The sequence below is a fragment of the Sturnus vulgaris genome, chromosome 11 (genome assembly GCF_052056855.1).
Source record: "Sturnus vulgaris isolate bStuVul1 chromosome 11, bStuVul1.hap1, whole genome shotgun sequence".
NCBI lineage: Eukaryota > Metazoa > Chordata > Aves > Passeriformes > Sturnidae > Sturnus > Sturnus vulgaris.
In genome coordinates, this window is record NC_142253.1 from 13406047 (window position 1) to 13428095 (window position 22049).

The 22049-nt window shown below is 38.8% G+C and overlaps 1 protein-coding gene across 4 annotated transcripts in view; it reads right to left on the minus strand.

Moving 5' to 3' along the window:
* Positions 1–22049, minus strand: part of CACNA2D3 (calcium voltage-gated channel auxiliary subunit alpha2delta 3) — a 386281-nt gene that overhangs the window by 256040 nt on the left and 108192 nt on the right. For all 4 annotated transcript variants that reach the window (XR_015806076.1, XR_015806075.1, XM_088171533.1 and 1 more), the window contains exon 4: positions 10672–10731. Coding sequence is in view for 2 of the 4 variants with exons in the window: in XM_088171533.1 (XP_088027659.1) it covers positions 10672–10731 (60 nt within the window). In the remaining 2 variants the exon portion in view is untranslated. The remainder of the gene's footprint in view (positions 1–10671; positions 10732–22049) is intronic.

Sequence of the window (22049 nt, forward strand, 5' to 3'; positions counted from 1 at the left end):
CACACATCTCAGACACACAGCTTTGATGAGAGACTGAGGGTGCCTTTGTAGAAGACTTAACAAATAGAAAACAACAATCCCTGTACATCACCTCCTGCTTGTGCTGTCAGAGACGTACTGAATACCCAAGGATAAACCCAGAGCAGCATTTTTGAGATGAATCTTGATAGGATCAAACTCCTCAGATCTGTCACTTGCCTTTGGCAATCACTTAAACCAAGGAGAGCCATTTTCTTCCAGCATTCTCCGAGAACTTGACAGGAGTGGGAATGTCAGAGTGACTCCCAGTGTGAACCCTGCTCAGGGCTGAGGGCAGGGCAAAGGCACAGGGCTCAGAGTTCTGCTCACCTTGTCTGCAGCACAAAGCTAAAAGCTAATTTAAAACCACTTTCAGAAGATGGCAAGCTTTTTATTTTTTCTTTTTTTTTCCTGTGAGAGAGGGATGTCCAGTACTTTCAAGGCCACAAACCTGAACAGAAGAAGTCAAAAAACTGCCTACCATGAAGTGAATTTCAATGTCCAATTCCTGTTTGCTATCACCAATATGCCAAAGATTAAGCACTGGCAACTCGAACTTCACCTTGTATGTCATTTCTCTGGCTCTTTAGCTGCTTTCTTGGTTAGTTAGAATTGGAAATTGATAGGCCCATAAACATCTATGAGAGACACATTATTAAACACATCATCTCTGTCTGCTCTGACAACGATAAGCCAAGTTTTCTAAGGTTTACAGCAATCTCAAGGAGCGCATGTTTTTCAATAACATTGTGAACTTTTTTCCTCATCTATCTAGTACTAGAGTTTCTCCCTCACTCCCAGTGCATACTTGTTTTGCCTGACTTCTCTGAAACCTGTTTTAAAATTTTATTTCAATGTTACCTACTCTTCTGCTCTATCCAAAGGGTTTTTTTTTTTTTTTTAGTTGAAAATGGTTTCTCCATTTTAGCCTCACTTTAAGCCAAGGTAATGGCTCTTAGAGAGACTTGCAAAAAGATTACTGTCAGTACTCTTGAAACACTAAGATATTAACACTTAACAGCTTTGCCTTTACACATTATTTAGGTATTTCTCTTTCTCCTGCCTTCTTCCCTGCACTTTACAGTCTTCTGACACCTAACCTGTAGGAAATACTGCGTGGGGACAGTCGGGACAAACTCAGGCGCTCTCTGTATTCTGGTCTTGAAGTTTGCAGTTTATTTCGTAGGGCGTGGGTTTATATGAAGCCTTGCTGGGAACTGCAGCCACAGCTCAGAGCAGGACAGAGAGAGAGGGATAGAGCAAGAGTAAGAGAAGAGAGTAAGAAAGCAAGAGTGAAGAGAGAGTAAGAGAGCCTAAGAAAGTAATAGAGCAAGAGAGAGATTTTCCTGTTTACAATACAATAAATCTCCTATGTTAAATATTCTAATTTCCACTAACCAACCTAATACAAGATACAAATTCTCTAACCTTTGCATGCAACCTATAGGAATCACTATATTACCATGTTTTACTGCTTTTCTTATCTCTAAATTTTATCTGGGACCCTTCCTGCCATGCCTAGGGAGGATGTCTGTTTGCTTTTTGGTATTGGCAGCATCTAACATTATGTAAACAAAGAGGCCTTCAGGCATTCAGTTGCTTTCAGCCCCACAGTCAAAAATTGCTGTCATTTCTATTTCACTTATATTTTCCATATTCTCAAAGTCTTTTGCTAGGCACTCGTATTCATAAGGTTTCCCTAATTCATCCTTCCCAACACTAACCTTCTTCTGCACTGTTTCTGCTTTCTTCTGCATCCTTAAATCCCTTCACAAAACGAAGTTTGCTCCATTTAACCTGTTCTGCCTCCTGGCACACCCCTGCCCAGGGCAGGGTCTGGGGGTGGGATCCCCTCTTCCCAAAGGACAGTCTGCTTGGAAATGCAGGGAAGCCTCCCACTGCTCAATTTAAACTGTGGCACACATGGTACCCACGCTGTTCTGACTGGGTGGAGAGGCACAAACATTGGCTGAATCTATTCTGGTTTGGGCAATCTTGGAAGGAATGCTGGGCATTTTGAGTGTACATTATTCGGGAGTCTCAGGTAAAGTTCTTGCAAGTTACCCACACTCCCAGTTTGATATGACAAATTTCACTCTAAATTTAAGGATTAAGTACTGTTATTAATTTTCTGCTAAATGTTCATTTCATACTGTTTCTCTCCTTTTACTTTTTCTCCCAATTACCTGCTTGAAAATGAACGTATCTGTATTCATGTGACTGGTTTCTTCTGGTGTATCATTATCCCCTTATCTCAACAATATTTGTTTATTCCTCTGTTTGCTCTATCAGAACAAGCTAAAGAATTGCCTGGCAAAAACAATAAATGACAGAATTCCGTGTTGCAAACAACAAATTGTTTTATCACTATTCTAAACAGAATTTCAGTTTTATTTCTAAAACCCATGAGTTTGCACGAATATGCAAGAATCTAAGCTTTTAGTTCTTTTAAACATGTCTCTAATGCTTACAAGCTGCATACAAAGAGCATTAAAAACACAACCTGGAGATATTTAATGACTAGAGAATGGAAAATGAAAAGCTGTATAGGTAGCATCTGTATGTAAATACTTTCTGTTCCATCTTGTTGGTGCTGTTAGATGTGACCTGTTAATCTTCTTAGTTTTGGAAAACACATTTCTTTTTTGCAGAATTGTGCCAGAGAGGAATAGATTTATGCTGCTGTTCAAAGCTATCCTCTGAATCAAGTAGGAGAGACACTCAGATTAGAGCCTCTGAGATCCAAAACGACTGCCCCATCCATCAGGCTATTCTGAGCTGAGTGTCTCACTAACTCTTCTGCAGAATTGTTTCACATAATACAAATAATTTAATATTCACTAGAGAAGCAACTTGAACAGGTTGCTCATATCCTGAGAGCCCCACCTATGTGATTATGAGTTGCTGTGGAGCAGAAGTTTGCCTTGCTCAGGAAAACCTTTGGGATGTCTCAATGTTTAATCAGAAAAACTTGAAATTTTGAAAACGCTCATGGGATGATAAAGCTATTTCCTTCTCATTGCTGGTAGCAAGCAAACATAATAAAGGACCAAATAAATATAAAAGGTAAAATCTTAGGAAAACAGCATTATCAGCCCAGTCATACAGTTCTTTGACCACTCCAGGTATCAGATTTCAGTAATTATTTACAGCATGTATCACACGGCAAAAGCACTGTGCCCATATTTGATGGGTAGAAGTGAATTTATAGAGTGTTCTTCAGCACACACCTCACACACTTCAGATAGAGACTGCTGCTCCAGGAGGGGCTGGCAGGAATAAATCCAGAAATGTCTGGAAACTACTTCTGGCTTAAGGGTACCAGGAGGACAAGTCCTGTAGCTCATGTGAGAAGAACCAGCCTTCAGAAATCTGTGCCAAACTTCCTCAGAAGCAGAGAAAATTATTTGCAGTGACAAATTCAGAGCAGAGCAGCCAGTTCCTCTGCTGTCAAGCCCTGTGTAGACAGGACAGCTACTGAACCAGGCAGGCAGAGAATTGCTGCTCCTCTTGGATGGGTCCCTTGTATAAGGCAGAACCACACCAAAATTACAAAATTGCTGAAAAATCATCTCTTCTGCATCTCTGCTTCTGAGACAGCGAGTTAAACTCTGCTCTTCTGTGCTCAAAGTCACTCCTCGTCAACAGAAGTTAAGAGCAAACAAAAATATATAAAATCACTCTAGGTGCTTACATTTGATTCGACTGTAGTAAGAGAACATAGTTTTTAGCAAGATAAATGTCTGGAAGGAGGAAAGGTAATAGAAATTATCCATTGATCATAATTGTCTTAAAACCTCAAAAATATTCTCTCAGTGCTCAAAAATCCCCAAACTACAAAACTCCAAAGTGCAAAAAAATAACCAATTTATTTATATTCATTTATCATTAGAAGACGAGCTAAAATATTGCTAGCCTGGCTTTATGGAACCTTGTTTCTCTTCACTTGCCACAGAGTCAGAAAATATAAAAGCTTTGAAATAAAAATAACCACAAGGGTGCATGGCCTCTCTTTCTCTGTACTTTCTTTCTGATACTTAATCCCTGCCATGCATGCAGAGTGAAGCCCAAGTGGAAATCTTCCTCTGAAGATTACTTTGTGCCTGAATTCTGTTGCATTTTTTAAGCAGTTATATCTGAATTCACTGATGTCTCTATAGTTTCACAGCCATTTCAGTTTTCCTCCTGCCAACCTCAGCAAATAAATAGGAAAGAGTAGAAAAGCTAAAATGCTCTCCAATGAAAGGGCTGAAACTGTGAAAATCAATTTGTTGCAATATTAGAGCAGTTGGGAACTCCTTAATTTAGGCTCATAGAAATCATAAGAATAATACAAAACTAAGAACTGCAAAGAGGAACCTTTTATCTCTTTCAGGAAAAAAAAAAAATGGAAGCATTTTATGAAAGAAAAAATTACCAAAGGAAAAACTAACACCAAATAAAAACTTTACCAGATGTTTTTATTATTTAAATGTAGCCTGCTGGGCCTTGTAGTTCATTAGCTCACTAGACACTCACATTTCTGGGCACTTTTTCCTTCCTTTTAGTTTTTTAACTGCACTGTAATTCTTAAGAGTTTGTGCCTTTGGTGATGCAGTCAGTTTTTCAGGACATTCTGAATCCTATGCTTACTGTCTTCCCTTGACCTCCCTTATCTTTTGACCAGTATGGAAAAATTCAAACTCTTCATATTAAGAGCCACACCTCTGCAGGTCCTGGCAGCATTTTACACCCTAGCTGTGTCCAAACTGTGCCTCCAGCTGGATGAACAAAGCCACAGAGACCCCGAGTGCCAGACAGAGGTGGAAATAATCCCCTGAGAGCAGATCCTGGGTGAGGCACCTCGGGAAAGAGCTCCAGAGGCAGATTTTACAGATGGATAAACTCTAGTGCTAAGGCAACTGCTTCTGCAGGGGGAGTGCAGAAGTTGGCAGCTCAGATTTGTGTGACCTAGGGATCTCTTCCTCCCCTTGCCCTATTGGAAACCTGAGCTGCAGTGTCCACATCCCACCCAAACGGAGCTGAGGGCACTTGGACCTGCAAAATGTTTCAAAGAAAGTCTAAAAAGGAGTTTAGGCTGTTTCCACTGGAAGGCTTGGAGTTTAGACAGGCTGAATTCCAATTTAGAAAATAAGCAGCTTGGATAAATAATTCATCCAGTACATCAAACTTCAGATGGTGCACTGCTATTTTACAGGCACTTTCCAAAAAAAAAGTCATTTCAGTCACTGGTTACAAGTGCTTGAAGTCTAACAGGCTTTCCTTTCCCATTGTGGATGTTCAGGACCCTTCAAGAGCTGACTTCAGACTAGTGGACATCATTCTAACAGCTAGAAAAATCTTAAGAGACTGTAAATCAAGTTATCATGTGCCTTATGCAATATTAGTGAGATAGTAAATACACAAAAAGACTTGTCTGAAATACTAACATAAAAGTAATGCATGTGTTATAATAGGAGATTCATTAGCTTGTGTGGAATGGCTGTTCTCAATTATGTTTTGTCCTTGTATTTTTCGGTACCTGATGTCAAAGTAATTTTTATCTATTTGTTTAAATTTTTATTAAATCCCTAAGCATGTAGTAATCCATCTTTATAAACTTCTGCTTGGTATCATTATACTAAATAAACATTTAAGTCAGATTTTTTTTAAAGTAGCATCAATTTATGTTATGATTTTATATCTATATTTAAGCTCCATATCTAACAGCTAAATTGCAAAACTAGAAGAAGTCAGGCAGCTCTCCTTAAACAATAAACTATTGAGTCATATTAACAGTTGGAGGATTAGGCCCAGAAGCTGTAAACCACACGAACGGGACTAATTTTGTTCCTCAGCCCTCTTTTACTATTTGTGCTTTCTCCTAAACATCTGAAGTCTTACTTTTTGCAGATTTTCAAAATATGAATAAAAAAGTGCATTGCTCACATGTGTAAACCACTGGAAATCCCTTAACTCTCCATCTGCTGATTTCACAAGACTTTTTTTGTAGCCAACACACATAGTCTGAGAGTAAGGATGTGATTTTTCAAGGACACAAAATACAATTTGGAGTTAACAGACAGCAAAATCTGGCAGACAGGTACCTAACTCTGGTATAGTTTTGTAAACCTTTTCCTTAAGGCTCAGCCATATGTTACAGATCTTAGAAAAATGAATAATGAAAAACAGCCTTACACCAATATTCCTTTTTTATCCCACTAAATTAACTTTAAGAGTATTCTTAAAAGAAACTAATCTTTTCCTAAAAACTCTTTGATTAATCCTCTTCTAGTCTTTGGGCATAAAACTGAAATAAGGTCAATGATCTTACATTGGCACTTGAATCTCTCCTATCTTATCCAGGAAGTAAAACTGCAACAATCAGAAAAATAAAATCTGGTAATTCTGGTGCATCAACTGTGCACCAGCTTTGATTCTAGCAGAAAGAAATAACCTTGCTTTTTTATCATCACATCACATCACATCCATGCAGAGAAAACTCAGCAGGAATGTAAAGCAAATGAACTAATGAACTTAATTAACACACAGAAAATAAAAGAACTACCCTGCAGATGTGTATTTGTAGTGAAATCAGTCAGCAAATGAACAGTAGTCATGACAAAATTTCATATTACTTCCTCCTGTCACTGGGGTCAGAAGTACAAAAACTGGATAGGAACTAAGTTATTATAAATCTCTCTTCTAAAACTAATGGGTTTTTTGTTTGTTTGTAAGAAACAAAGCACAGGTTATTTAGAACTCCAGCACCAGCCCCACCAGTGAGCATCCACATCCTGAGATTGGGAACTCAGAAAGAGTCCAAACCTGCCAGAGGGATCCTGCCCTGCCTCTGTCCAGGTGACAGCACAGGTGAGTGTGCACAGAGCTCAGTGACACACGTGAGTGTGCACAGAGCTCAGTCACAGTGACACAGGTGAGTGTGCACAGAACTCAGTGACACAGGTGAGTGTGCACAGAGCTCACAGTGACACAGGTGAGTGTGCACAGAGCTCAGTCACAGTGACACAGGTGAGTGTGCACAGAGCTCAGTGACACACGTGAGTGTGCACAGAGCTCACAGTGACACAGGTGAGTGTGCACAGAGCTCAGTCACAGTGACACAGGTGTGTGTGCGCAGAGCTCAGTGACACACGTGAGTGTGCACAGAGCTCACAGTGACACAGGTGAGTGTGCACAGAGCTCAGTCACAGTGACACAGGTGGCACAGTGAGCCCAGGGCTCAGGAGCCACCCCAGCCCCGGGCTGCAGGCTGAGGGTGCTTCAATTTGGTGCATTTTGACCCTTCAAAATTGCAGTTTCCAATGGTTTGATGAAGTGTGGTGGGAGGAGAGAGCCTCTAAATCTGTGTGTTTGTATCAACTGCACATGCAATGAATTCTTAGGAATGTGGCAACTGCAGGGAAGAGTTTTCCACTCAGAGCCCCTTCCGGGGGTCAGAGCAGCAAACCCACCAGTGTTTCTGTGAACCACAACAAGGCAGTTCACACCTTAGGAAACACACCCGAAACATAGAGGTAGTAAAAGATCAGGAGGCCAAATTTCTGTTAACAGTAATTATAAATGATTTGAATTTTTTTGTAATAGATCATCTCCTAGCAGAAGTGTTACCCTCTTTATTACCTTTCTCCAGCTTTTTCTCTGGCAAATGGCTAAGCCAAGAAAACGAAATGATGATCATAGAATCACTTCAAAACATGCAGCAGTTAGTACTCTTGTACTCCTGCTGGGTACACGAGAATGACAATTGAAGCTGACCTCTATGCTGGGGGATTTTCCATTTCTTTAAGGTCACAAAATCAGGGAAATGGCTTCATTTTAAACAAGGGTGAGCACAGAGACGTTCCCATATAAAGGAAGGGAAGCAATTCTTTACACCTATGAATATATGAATATATTGTGACAGGGAAACTTGCTGTACTAACACAAATGGTAACTTATTTTACATCCCCAAACACATTAGGCATGACTAAAGAAATTCCACTTATAAACTTAAAAATAATATTTAATAACACAGAACCACGTGCATCCATACCCACGAGGTAAGAAAACCCTGGACTGAGACTCAGATATAAGTAGCATTTAGATGGCTATGTCCTTACAGCCTCACATCCCTAATAGAAAAAAAAAATAAAAATCTCCCAAAACCCCAAATATTGCAAGGTAAATCTTTCAAGTCTGCTTTCCCTGATTCATAGTTTGGCCATTACTCAAACATGCAATGTATAATGCTGATGAGTTAAACATCACATCGCCCATTTTGATTTATTCCTTTCAATTCCCTGGGAATTTTATTTATGTTTATAACCACAAGGTTGGTGGTGCCAATAGAGTCAATCCAGGGATAGATAGTTGAGTGCTTAGACCATTACAGAGAATTACAGTTTATTGATTAGAATACCTATGGAATAACTTAGGTCAAAACTAAAAATGTTACTAAGAAAAATGCCCAGAAGGGATGAAGTTTAGTCTAACCATGTAATCCAGTTTCAGAATTGCTGAAGAGAATACCAGCAGTCGAAAAGGTGAACTCCTACAGTTACTATTTTATTTTAGTGCTTTTCTACAGTCAATAAAAATATTAATATTATTTTATTTCTGCCTTTTATCATTTTTATGTACTGAAATAATATTATCTATGCTGTCCTCAAGACACAGAAGACCAAATCCACCACAGTGTTTCTGTGAACCATAACAAGGCAGTTCACATCTTAGGAAACACACACAGCACAGAGGAAGTAAAAGATCAGGAGGCCAAATTTCAGTTAACAATAATTATAATTTTTTTTTTAATAGAACATCTCCTAGCAGAAGATGTTACCCTCTTTATTATCTTTCACCAAAGCAAAAAAAACCCCACTTTATGTGCTCTCTGAATTTCCAGAATATCTGAGCACAAAGAGCACAGACTGGTGCTGTATCACATATCGCTAATTCAAAGCATTTAATCCTGTCTTCCACAAGTCGGCCAAAGCAATACAAATGCCAAAAAATTCCTCTTTGATAGCAGAATTGTATACACTGCACATTATATAAGCCTTCTGTCCCCTTCCACTCGAATGTACACGATCAAATCATCCTGGCCATTACTTTCTATTGAGCAGATGGTATTATGAGATTTTTGATAAAGAACAACAATCACCCAGCAAGGGTTGCAAAGGGGTCGCTGAAACCAAGATTAACAATTGATTAGCTTTAATGGACCGTGACAGTAATAAACAAGAGAGCTCCACACAAAGATTTGATTGTCCTGTTAATGCTGCTGACACAAATGGCCTTTAACTGGCTTCCTCAAAGTGTTAATGTCGCCACAACCTCGGCAAATGAAGGACTTTGTCAAAGTGAGAACTGTCCTGCAGTGAAGAAGCATTTACTGCAGTCCTCTAAAACATCTTCTATAAAGTGTGTTTCTGATTTATTCAGATAATGGTTCCTATTTCTCCAAGGCTTAAAGTTCAACAAAATGAAACGCAGACACCCCTGCAAGGCTGGTGTATAACAGAACTCTAAAGCATTTGAATACAGAACCCAGCACTCCTCGAATATGCAACAATAACGTGAATTATCATTTTCACTGGGCTTGTTTTACCCTTACTCCAACCTGGGCTGACAGATCTCAGTACCACAGCCTTCTAAACGCAATTTTTTTATGCTTGGTTCTGATAAGTTGACTATTTTTTCTCCCCTTCTGCACAGAAATCAGTAATTTGCATCATATTTTCATTAAAATAAAGTGGTTTATGATTACTGGAAGTAACCATGGTAAAATCTGAAAACAGAACTTAACTGATATGTTTATTTCTTAGATATACATATGGGAAAATGTCTACGGAAAAAGTCTCTGTTTCCTTTAATTCTTTAAGCCCAAAATTTAAATAGACTTATGGCAAATATTCACAGAAGGTTTTAAAATTAAAACTAGGTAGAGGGAAAGTAGACAAAACTGCCCCTAACATGACATTGAAGAAACCACGGATATAGGAATTCAATTAAAGGTAAGGAGGTATTTACTCATCTAAGCATTAAGACTTTCTGTTAAACTTCCAAGGTCAGGTTAAATTACTTGGTTTCTAAAATCAACTTTTTTTTTTTTTTTTTTTTTTTTTTAATTATGTGTCTCATTTAAGCAAAGGCTTTTGTTTCAAACATTTTTAGCTGCTCCCTCCCGTGCTATGCCTAAAGGCAACACACGACAGTGGGGCAGCTCTAAGGGCTCCTAGCAAAGAGAAAAGCCAGCGCCTGCTCCAGATACAGATCCAAACACGAACCACTGGCACAAATCAAGGTCATGCTAATCCCATCCCTGTGGGTCCCACCCCATCTGCAAATTGGACTCTGCAGAGCAGCTCCTCACCAGCGGCACAGCACGAGGCTAATTGCTGTGCTTAAAACCCTGACCTACACGGATATGCGAGGGAATTTAAATGAAATCTCTGAAAGACTAAAAGCCACCTGCTTGGTGTCCCAACACAAGCACTAAGTACATAACGTGTCAAAATACTGAGCCGGCCCTCATTGATTCCATTTCCTGCAATCTGCATCCTTCTATTACTCACAGGCTTGGCTTCCTACAGCAGCTCCTCAAGCAAGCTATTGTATAAACCATTACATATTCTCTGATGATAAACATTTAAGAAAGTAATTATTTACTACCTGTAAGTCAGCATCAAATTCATGTTTCAGGTAAGCATCTTCTGCAGCTTCAACAAGACGCTGAAAAAACAAAAAAAAAGGTGGTTTTGAAATAATGGATAACAACTTTATAGCCTAGTATAAAACAGATTGTTTGAGCATTGTGCAATTTATCTGCTCTCATACTTCATTGAATAGAAATACATGATCCAGATTTTAAAAAGGAAATAACAGACCAAGTTTTTAACCCCCCAGTACCCACTGTTGGTAGTACAAAACTCTAAAAATAGCTCACCAATTAATAAATAAAGAAATTTAAAAGTCCCTTTCTTCACCAGTGCTCAGCTTCCCGTGGCTCCCATTCTGAAATTATTTTTTGAGAACAAAAATAAAGTTGATTTTACATGTACTTTATTTTGCACATAGGAACCCTTTTCAAAACTTCCTTAACATTAAAATAGGAGGTTTTCCCTAATAATGCACTTGATTTCAAGAAACTGACATAAAAATTAATTTCTAAATTACACATCAACTATAAATTATAAGAAAAATAGAGACTAGCTTTGTTTACCAAGCAGACTGAAATACTATTTTAACATGGTACATCATCACAAGATTGTTCTGCAATTACAGAAGTAACATTTACTGAATGGCAGCAATTCTGTAGTATTTTTGCCCTCTTAACAATATCCATAACTCCCTGTAGTAGTTCTTGTTCTTCACCATTATCATCTGACAGGAAAAAAACACCAAAACGCAGCCACCTGAACCATTTAATTCATAGAGGGGTTTGCTGCAAATATCCTATTGGTAAATGACATTATACCCTCTCTAAGGTTTTACTCGGGATTCTTTATACTTCAGAGTATTCTAACCATGGAAGAGACTCCTTCCAGTTTTCATTTAATCTACCTGAACATTCATATAAGTACAAGCCAAAATCAAACAAAGAATACTCTGAGTCTCTTACTTTCTTTGCTCTATCAGACACTGGTACACATCGTGATATTTTCACATCACAAAGCGAGGTCCAGACTCTCATTAACAATACGCAGAGTGGGCAGCCGTGCACACATTTTTTTTTTTTCTCCCTTTTCATAACAGTTTGCACATTTATCAAGTCTTTGGATATAAATCAAAATGAAATCAGAATTCATATTGATTGCTATACAGTTTGAGCTCTAATGGAAACTCAACCAAGAAAAATATTTCTGGTTGCCAGCGCAGAACAAATGTCTGAGCCGAGCGGCGGTGGCTGCAGGGAGGGTTTGTGCTCGCTGGGTCTGCAGAGCAGCAGCGAGCCCCAGCCTTGCCTGCCTGCCCCATCCCATCTCCCTCACCCACAGCCAGCCCCAGTCCCAAAAACCCGGGGCAACTCTGCTGGCTTCTGCCCTCCCTGCACGCCCCGTGGGGAGGCTCTCCAGGCTTTGCTTTGGTGCAGAATTACAACCTCAAGCATACAACCAAAAACTGGAAATACTCCTGAGAGCTCGGCTGATGCAGAGAAGCAGAAGGGCACCTTCCCACAGCCCTGTGCTGGGAGAACCTCCCTGACATCTGACTGGTGCCAGCTCTAAACATCTTGTCCCACGAAAACCCAGCCTGTCACAGCAAACCCATTTCATCCAAACTGGAACTGAACTGGTTCCAGCACTGGGCAAATCAAACCAGAACCGAACTGGCAAAATGTCTGAGCTCACCTTCCTACATAAAAAAACTCAAAAATAACAACACATCGCAACCTGCTGTAAGAGGGAGATCCATGGAAAAACATTTGAAATGAAACTGAATTTCTGTGTCGTTGGTCCCACTATTCCTGTACTATTTGAATGTACCAAAACCAGACCTTATAATGTGAAACATTAATGAACGTTCAGTTGAACCACAAATTTTTGTCTTTAGAATCTAAAAAGGGAAGTAACACAAATTTTCTCCTCTGAGGGTAAGCTTTATAGCAACTGAAACAAATCCATACACATTTGAACATTCTCAGAAGCCCATCTTTATTCAGCATGCTATAAGGATTTTACAAATATAGCCTCCATTTTTCAAGCATGAAAAGGCCTTTTATGTAAAATAACTACTCTAATTCAATGCATTACTGCAGATGTGTTTTCCTTTATTATAAAGCCATAGGTGCATTACTACTCTGTGCTCACCTGATACAAAAATTCATGACTGATGAGCTTGAGAGTAAAAAAGTGAAAGGATCAAAAAACTTCTTCATACAGAAAAAAATACAAGGAAAAGAAAACCATGTTTTTCTTTCAGTGCTGAAATACTTACTTAATCATCAAAAGAAAAATTATTATAGTATTTCATAAGATACCAGTGATATTAGATATCAGTACCTAGCAGGCTAGAAAAATAATTCATGGCTTCTTATATAGTTTGTATTGATCCCAATGTGTTTCAATTACATTTTTGCCTCAGTGAAATAAATTTAAACTAAGATTTATCCCACTTGTAAGAAATAACTAGAGAAGCATAAGATTGGCAATAGTAGAAACATCTGGTAACAAGGGCAGCTCAGAAATGAAAAGTACTGCTTGTTATTTTATTGAATTATTCATTAAAATTTCAGTTGTTACTTTTATTTTTGTAATGTACATTTCAGCAACATTCTGTACAAGGAACTCAATGACAAAGAAGTGAAGTGTCTACTGACAGGAATTTTTCCTTGAAGCCATAGAAGCAAATATGTGCTTTGCCCTCACAAAACTAAAAAAAAAAAGTTAAACTTTTGGTACATTAAATGAAAAAATACAAGGATATGCTGCATTTTCTATGTATCAGTCCTTAACCACAGTTTGTTTTAAGTATCTCAACACCATTATGAAGGAAACCATGGGAAATCTGGGAGAGCTACAGAAAAGGAAAGCCAGTAATAAGCCCAACTCCACAAACTGATATATTAGTGGATATCCACAAATTATATTGGAATGAAGAAATTGAATGCAAATGTTTCATGGGGTTTTGTTGTGTTTGGGGTGGGGGTGGGGAGGTTGGTTGGATTTTTTTTTTTTTAAAAGAGGTCCCCAAAGGGATGAAGCATGATGGAAGAAATTCCTTAACACTCTGCAGGCAAAAACATAAAAACCAAATGTAATACTCCAACTTCTTTATATGGAGGCAAAAAATCCCTTTTAAAATATTTTAATGACTGAGCAGTTATCTAACAATGAGTCTCAACATTAGCATGATTAGCAATTTTAGCTTAATAGTTTATAATGACACTCTTAATAGAAATGCCAATATATTTTCATTTGAGTAACCATACTCTCAAATCCTTGCTGTAGCAAGTAAATGCTTCCCAAGCTGTGGTTATCCTGAAGGGAATTGTGAGTTATCTGCATGCACTTACATGGAATGAATTATGAACACAGAGTGAGAATTGGTACACTCACACCATTCAAGGGTGGTTTTAAGAAAAATTTAGCCCTAAATGTGGAACAGTGTCTGTGTGCTCATGGACAGGCAGGTCAAGGGCAGCACACAATCTTTAGATAAAACAATTATAATGTTCTAAGGCACTGCCCAGTTGAGTTCCCCCAGTTCAGGAACTAATTCTTAGAACTTTCCCAATACACATGAACATGAGAAAGATCAACTGCCTGACCCAGAATATCACAATGCAACATGGATAAAAACAGGGCATGAAGCTGGAGATGAACAAATAACAATCACAAAAAAACTCACGATGGTCACCAAAACGTAAGGTCAATGTTCTGTGTATTCAGTGGTATTGACATCACAAATAGCATAGAAAAAGTTGAGAGATGAAAAATAAATCTTTGTTACCTCACAGTATTGTTTTTAATAAATCACTGAGCTGTCTCTCAAATTACCCAAAAAGGTAATTTTCTTGACAAATGGTATTATAATTTCAGCGAACTGATATTCCCAGATAAATTCTCTTTCAAGTAAGGTTTTTATAGATAGAGCAAAGGAAAGGTGAAACAGAATGGATGGAGCACAAGAAGAATCCAACAAAAAGTAAGGGGGAAAAGGAACAGAAATAGAGAGGGAACTTGAAAATAAAAGTTGCAAATAACAATTTCAAGAAAAAAACAACACACAAACATCCAGAGGGTAGAGTAGTTGTTTTAGCTTCTGAGATAGTTTCTCTTTTCATGTACTTTATAAGGGTTTCAGATTACTTCTCAATTATTTTCCTTCATTAGAATCCTATTTTGACATAAGACTAGATAAATTCATAAGCATAACCAAATTCGAAACAGTTTCTGGACTCCTGAACTGTGGAAGGTTACTAATCTTTATCCATAAATGCTGACTGGAGTTATGCCCCTCTCTCTTTTCAGCTATGAAATCTTAAAATAAAATTAGATTTCATTGTTTCCTTTTGATTTTTCTAACATGAACCAACTGCAACATATAAAACCAGAAATGGCTCTCAATATTGCTCTTTTCAAAACCAAACTGTCACAAATCACAAAAAAGGACAGAACACGTCTCCAATTTAATTATAACTAATATCAGCTGGGTAATAGTATCATCTCAGTCCATAACATAAATAGTTTATATTCCATAATATCAATTTAGTTACACTTCATTCAAAAAATGCGCTGGCATATCACAGTCATTAAAGAAGTGTAGACAAACCTGTTGCCTCTTCTTATATTCCAGCATCAAATGCCTTGAACCAACAGCAAAAAACAGCCCTGAACCCTAAGAAACTTTCTCATTATTTCCCATGGCATCAGATCTGCTTGAGGTTCCTAAAAAACTTGAATTTAACTTCAAGATTGATTTGAGATATGTTTTAGAAGAAAAAATAATAATAAACATTTGTGTCACTTTAACAGGCCTGTCTCTCTGACTCCTTTTTATGGAATTGTAACCAAGATTTCTATCTTAATCAAATATAATGAACTTTGTTAAGAAAAACGGCAGATAACAAGAAAGGAAAACCTATGCCTCTTTTTAAAACCGTATTTCTTCCATATCTTGTATCAAGGTTTCTGGTACATTACCAACCAAAAACCAGCAGCATTCTGTATGCAGAAACATCAGTTTTATGTGTGCAGAAAATACTTACAACTATCAATAGTTACCCTTCTTCAGGTGAAATATTCAGTGCAATTTTAATAACCTTACTATCCATTTGCATGTTTAATTCCCAATCAAAATTTACAGTAATTGAGCTGTGAATATGCCAAAAAATATTTCCTAAAGTGCTGCCAGATAACTATTTAAACATAGTTCAGCAGTTGAAAGTATTCCTGGGAGAGAAACAAGATTGTGTTTCCATCATCAGAGCAATTTTCTTCGCTGGCTTCTCCGTGAGAAGCCTACGCCGTGCATGTGGGAGCACTCAGCAACAGATCACTAAACTTTAAAAACATTACCCAGGTACCTTCCTGTGACTGCCCCGTTTTGGGGTTCATTTCAGATGTGAAAAAGGGGTTTTCCTCTCCAGGAAATCTGTATGGCTGCAGGTGCTTTGAAAACTTCTGAAAAGGCCGGGCAGTTTTGAGAGAGAACAAGATTTATTAGCATTAAGTGAGCTTAGGTAATATTCTGGCATGGTGCTAATTCTGCTGCAGGTCCTCCTTACTTCCCTCAGAGTTCTGGGGTTTTCTCCTTTCACAGCTCATTTAGCAGACAAGGTAAAGAAGCCAAGAGAGATTTTGATGTTGTTCCTCAGTCTCACTTTTATTTCCCATGCCCAAACCCAGTATCATATCAGACAGCAATGAATGCCCCAAAGGCAAACAAGCTTCCCAATCTCGATGTTTTACCACAAAAAGCTTGGCACGTGTTTGCCATAACCCATGGAGAAGCAGCAGACCCTGATGCTGACCTTGGAGGAATATTTGCTTCTCTCAGAACACTCGAGGCTTCTGACAGGGCAGTGACAGCAGGCTGGCACTTTGGCTGGTTCAGTCCTTGAGGATGGGGACACACAAACACACACAGGTTTCCTCTTTTCAGAAAGCCTGGCAGTGTACTTTATACCCCAGATTGTTCTCCTCAGTTTTGTGGTATATTCTAGGAAATTTTAGCACTAAAATTGCTGTTGCTGTAACTAAGATGCACCAAAAATTATTTAGTGCCTGCCACCTTGCTATTCAAATTCCTAGTGCTTGTGGCCTGAGCTAGGTATGAATCTTGCAACTAATGCCACACAAAAACTCGCTGCTCTGTGACTACTATCAAATTCCACTGCAACCCAGCCAGACAATGCTCAGCCACACTAAGTGCAGCAAAGCACAATCAAAGCAGAAATTATAAATAAAGGATAAAAATAAATTAAAAGCTTAGCATATGCAATTATCGCAAATAACTTCAATTATCCACTTATATTCATTCAAAACTGGCAGATATTCAGGTTGATTGTTGTTAGAGTGCTAGCTGGTTTTTTGAAGCAACAAGAGTTCAGCTTGGCACGGTGCTGGACAAAACAGAAATGAAACTGTAAGTGGATTAAAGTACGTGAAATTCACACATTGCATAACAGTGGCTAAGGCAAGCCTGGAGTAATTAGATGCATTTCTACTTAACTAGGCCAACACTATATTTAATTATGGCATCTGGAGATTGCCAGGGCATTGAAGGAAGACTCCATATGAAGAAGATAACACATTTGTCTTGTACCAAGCTCTTCAGTGCTCAAAGGCTGCACAAAGCCAATATATCAGATATAAAATATGCAAATTATCAAATCTGCTCCTACCATGTTATTATGTCTAGCACAGAGCGGAATGAGGTGCTAAATAGGGTTTTATTCCATACTTTTAATTCCGTATGTCCCAGACATCAAGGAATCGGTTCAGCTGCAGACACAACTTAGAGCTGTTCCAGGGATATTTAAAAAGTGATTTGCCTGGCTGGGGTACAGCAACAGCCATCTCCTTCAGCCACCTCTCCTGCCTCAGGGCCAAGAGGAAGATTCTCCAGCATTTTGCACCAACCACACATCCACCCAAGACTGTGTGACTCTCTGGCAATACCTTTATACATCCTTTTAATTTCATTTGCAACATGGCAATACAATTTGTCAAGTTTCATTTTCAATGAATAATTCACAATCACTGCATCTTTCTCTCCCACGTAAATTTAAAAATTTAATCAAAATGTTACTTTGTAAAATACCTTCTAAATGCAAGTGAAGCAGGTGTGAGTACATAGACTCACCTGTTTACACACACACCTTTAAATATCTTGTCAACACCAACCTCTAAGTGTCATTGTGATCTTTCTACCCCTCTCCTATTTTGAAACCACTAGATGAAAACATCTGATTTATTAATCTTTTTCACACATTTAGGTTGCTACAGGTCAAGTTCTTTACCTGACTGTCACAATTGCTCTCCTGCTTGGATAATGCCAGACTGTCTTTTCTGCATTTGAGACAGTGAAGATTTACATGGCTGAGCAAAAATAGCTCTTCCTCAGCTCTGACAGCTCTCAGCACCACTGCTGGATGCTTGGCAGGTCTTGCTTGAGAAAGATTTGGGATAACTGTTTTCACGCTAATTCATTTAATGTAAAATTCTTCTTTGGTAGGATTTATCTCACCTAACCTCATCTATTTCAAAGTTAATCATCTCTCCACTGAAGTTTCCTAAACATCCTTCATATGCAGAGACAGAAAACTCCAAAGGTGCTGCCTGTTCCATTCTAAAATAGCTCATAAGATATAGAGAGACCTTTGGAACTTTTCCTTCACTAGATGTTTGACTTTATATGATTGAAACTAAGGGAGATGAATCTCACACCATATGTGCAACACAAATGAGCTAAAGAGAAATGGAAATATTCCCGTGTTCACTCAATAGGGAAAAGGACACTTGAAGCAGCACTTTGTCCCGACAGCAGTCCTTGGACAAGTCAAGCTGCTTCTGTTCTGTTTACACTTAGAAGCACCAAGTGAAATCAATCGGTTTTGCTTTGTTCCTTCACTCAGCTTTTTCCTCACCTCTTCACTAAGGCTCAGTCCCCCAAGTTAATTCAAATTCAACTTGCAATTTGTGGTACACTTCAATCAAAACAGTCACGATATACTGTTCTCCTTCCAGATTTCCAACCAGATTATGTTGTCACACAACAGCAGAAAAAACCCCTCAAGATTTATTACTCAAAACAAAGGTCAGTTCCAGAGTTTGCAGGGACTTAACTTCCATTGTCTAGCCCAGCACTCCATCACAAGGCACAGAGCCTTGTCTTCACTTTCAAACCAAGCAATGCAATGTCCACTGGACTGGTTTTTAATTCTCACAGGGTCAGGATGTCAGTTGCCAATAGATTAACTGAAAAGGAAAACTTTAAGAAACTGAAAGGAAGATCAAACACCAGGTTTTCAACTAGAAACTTCCCAGCTTCCTCTTGCAAGTAGAATTCTCTAACATAGATACTGAGGCAAATAGAACATTATTGTGAAGATGTGAAGAAGGCAGTTGGAATCCATTTCTGAAAGCATCAGTAGTGGATTTTGCAAGCATTCACCAAAGATGTAGAAACCCAGTGTTACATCTCAGGTTAAACAGGCCTGGATTCAGTACTAGAATACACAAAATTCTGCCTTCAAACACAGCCATGGCTTAGTCCTGTTCCTTTCCTTACTGAGCACAGCCCTAGACCTACTCCTATTTCTTTCCTACTCTCTCTCTGTATCCTGAGCTCATTAATAACACATTAGGTGTCCTAAACTCCACTGGTAAAAGCTTTTCATACAACTTTCCATTATTTCTTCTGTAGCACCTACCAATTATTCTTTCTTCTGCTTCATAACAGCTTTGGTGTTCTCACTGTCAAGCATGTTCATGACCAGTCTTTTCTAGGTCCCTACCAATTCCTCAGTCTGTCGACTTCCATTTCCAATTTTCCCTATTCCCTTTGCACTCTCATTAAGCACATCTTGAATACTCTGAACTAGCACAGTCTAATTCTGTTACCTTTGTCTCTTAGACCATCTCATTATTTTCCAGTCTCTGCTGTCCTTGTGGCAGTACCTTCCTCAGCCTCTCCTAAACACATCTACAGACCCCCTTGGCTGCTGACCCTCCCATTTTCCAGTGCCCCAGAGTGAGCACAGAGAGATGAGAATTCTCTGCTGGGTCCAGAAGGCACATGGGCACACTGACAGTGCCTCAGGAGAGAAAGGCACTGCTTCCCCTGCCTGCTGCTGCCTCAAGCAGCAAGAAAGCAAAGATCCAGCTGGGGGAAAGTCTTGTTCAACCCTGTACAGAAAATTCACAGTGCAAAGAACTTTCAAAGATCTCACTTGCAGACAGTCTTGCTGTGAAACATTTCTAATGGCCATATGCCTCCATGTGCACAGTTTCCAAATGCTGAAAACTTGATCCAGCTGGAACAGAATTTCAAAGAAAACCTTGTGTCAAGGCCCCAGCCCTGCCAATTTCAAGAGCTGGTTCCCAAGCACAGAAGTGCTACAGAGTCTTAATGAAAAGAACATCAGTACTATGCTTAAATGAGTAAACCAATGCATTTCCCCCACTTTCTCTCTTGTAAAAAGATGAAGTTCAAAGATAAAATGCCAAGCTTCTTTGGTCTCCTGAACCATACTTTATAGTTCTGGAGGCTCGGTTGCTGAGAATGCTGGAAATAATTACAAAAATCAACTTTTAAGTGATAATTTAATCTTTTCATAGTTTAGTATATTCTGGCTGGATTGGTACAGAAAAGGAAAAAGTCTATGTTTAAACTCTCTGGTTTTGGGCATTTTGGAAGAAATCTCCAGTGTGGACATTTGTCCAGACTTAGTAACCAGACATCACTTCCATGCACCTGAAAGGTTTTGCTGGTACCCTATGGATTAATGCTGAAGTCACAGAGAGTATAGGGGTATCACTTGGCCAAAGTCATGATTAAATACAGACTGGCAAGACTGAATGCAGGTACAAACTCCATCCCATCTATACATTTACTTATTTTTTTAAATAAATATTTTTTATAGAAATAGTATTTTTATTGTATCTTGAGAACAATATTAAACTGTCCTTGTAATTAATGGAAAATTGCAAATTCCCAAACCCGAAAGAAAGGCTGCATTGTGTAGTCAAAATAAACCTTATCTGCTTTGCTTTGTAAAGGTAATGAGTTCAAATCCAGTGGGTGTTTTGTTCCTTATTAAGAAGAGTCTTGTAACTTGTATTCTCCTAGTGACCAAAAGATTGCTATACTTTCACCTCTTAATTAGTTTTTATCAACTGAAACATTCACCATTTAATTATCATATGCAGATTTATTTGGAAAATTAAGTAAAATATGCAACACAGCACATAATTTCCATTAAGTTTGACACACCTTTAGATTTTGGTATAACCTAGGGAACTCATTTCATAGAATACTCCCATTTTTCTTACTAAATTTTTTCTCTTGATGCTCAAAGTGCTTCTAAAATGCACCTGGGGAACAATAAGAGTCTTCACAGAGCTAACCAACACCTGCAGGTTCAAAAAGTAACAACCAAGACTACAACCAAGCCAACAAAAACTATTAAGTTAAGTTTGCAGAGGCAGTGAGTAAATTATAACAATAGTTCTCCATTTATATTGGATTATAGGAGAACTGTGAACCACTCCACACTGCTGGCTTCCTCTACTGGCTGAAATCCCTCACCCACCACCACTGGTTCTCCCACCATGCATTTATCTACAACCAGAAAATGTGCTCCTCTCTGCAAAGTCCTAACAAGGAAAAAAAAAACCCACTGAGGTCACTACTGTTGCTGCAGACAGTTTTAAGTGCTGGTCAACTCTGATCCTGAGAAACGTTTGTGCAAAACACATCAAACAAACCAGGAGGTCACAAAAATCTGTAGCTGCTCCTTGCCTTGTGTGGCTGTTGAATCTAAAACACACACACTGATGGAGAATCACAGACACAGTATGACAATGGGAAGATCTAAGTTAACTCTGTGGTTCCATACAGATGTAGGCTCCCCTTTTATTAAATCCCTATTCCATGGAACTGCATACACTCTGCAGCCTCTGTGAACACCTTGCCTTTGTACACTCCAGTGAATCTGTCCTTGGCATGGCAGCAGCACAGCCAAAGGCAGGGATGAGGACAGGTGGTTGTTCCTCCAGCCCAGGGTTTGTGGGGTGATACCAAGGACACACCTTGAGCAAACACTCAGGGCCAGCCTTGTTCCACACCTTCATGAAACCCCACTGGTACCACGGAAAGGGGCTCACGACAGACCTGGTGTGTTAGATTGTAGAATTTGTCATCTATTGGTTAATAAACCTGTTGGGCAACCTCTCAAAGACTTACATCTTAGATTTATCCTTCAAAAAATGTCTTTCATGCCCTTTCAACAGTTACAACTCATTCCAAAGTAATAAACTGAATAAAGTGATCTGAAATATCTGTCATGAAAAACATGTAAAGCTAAAATACCTCCAGGGACC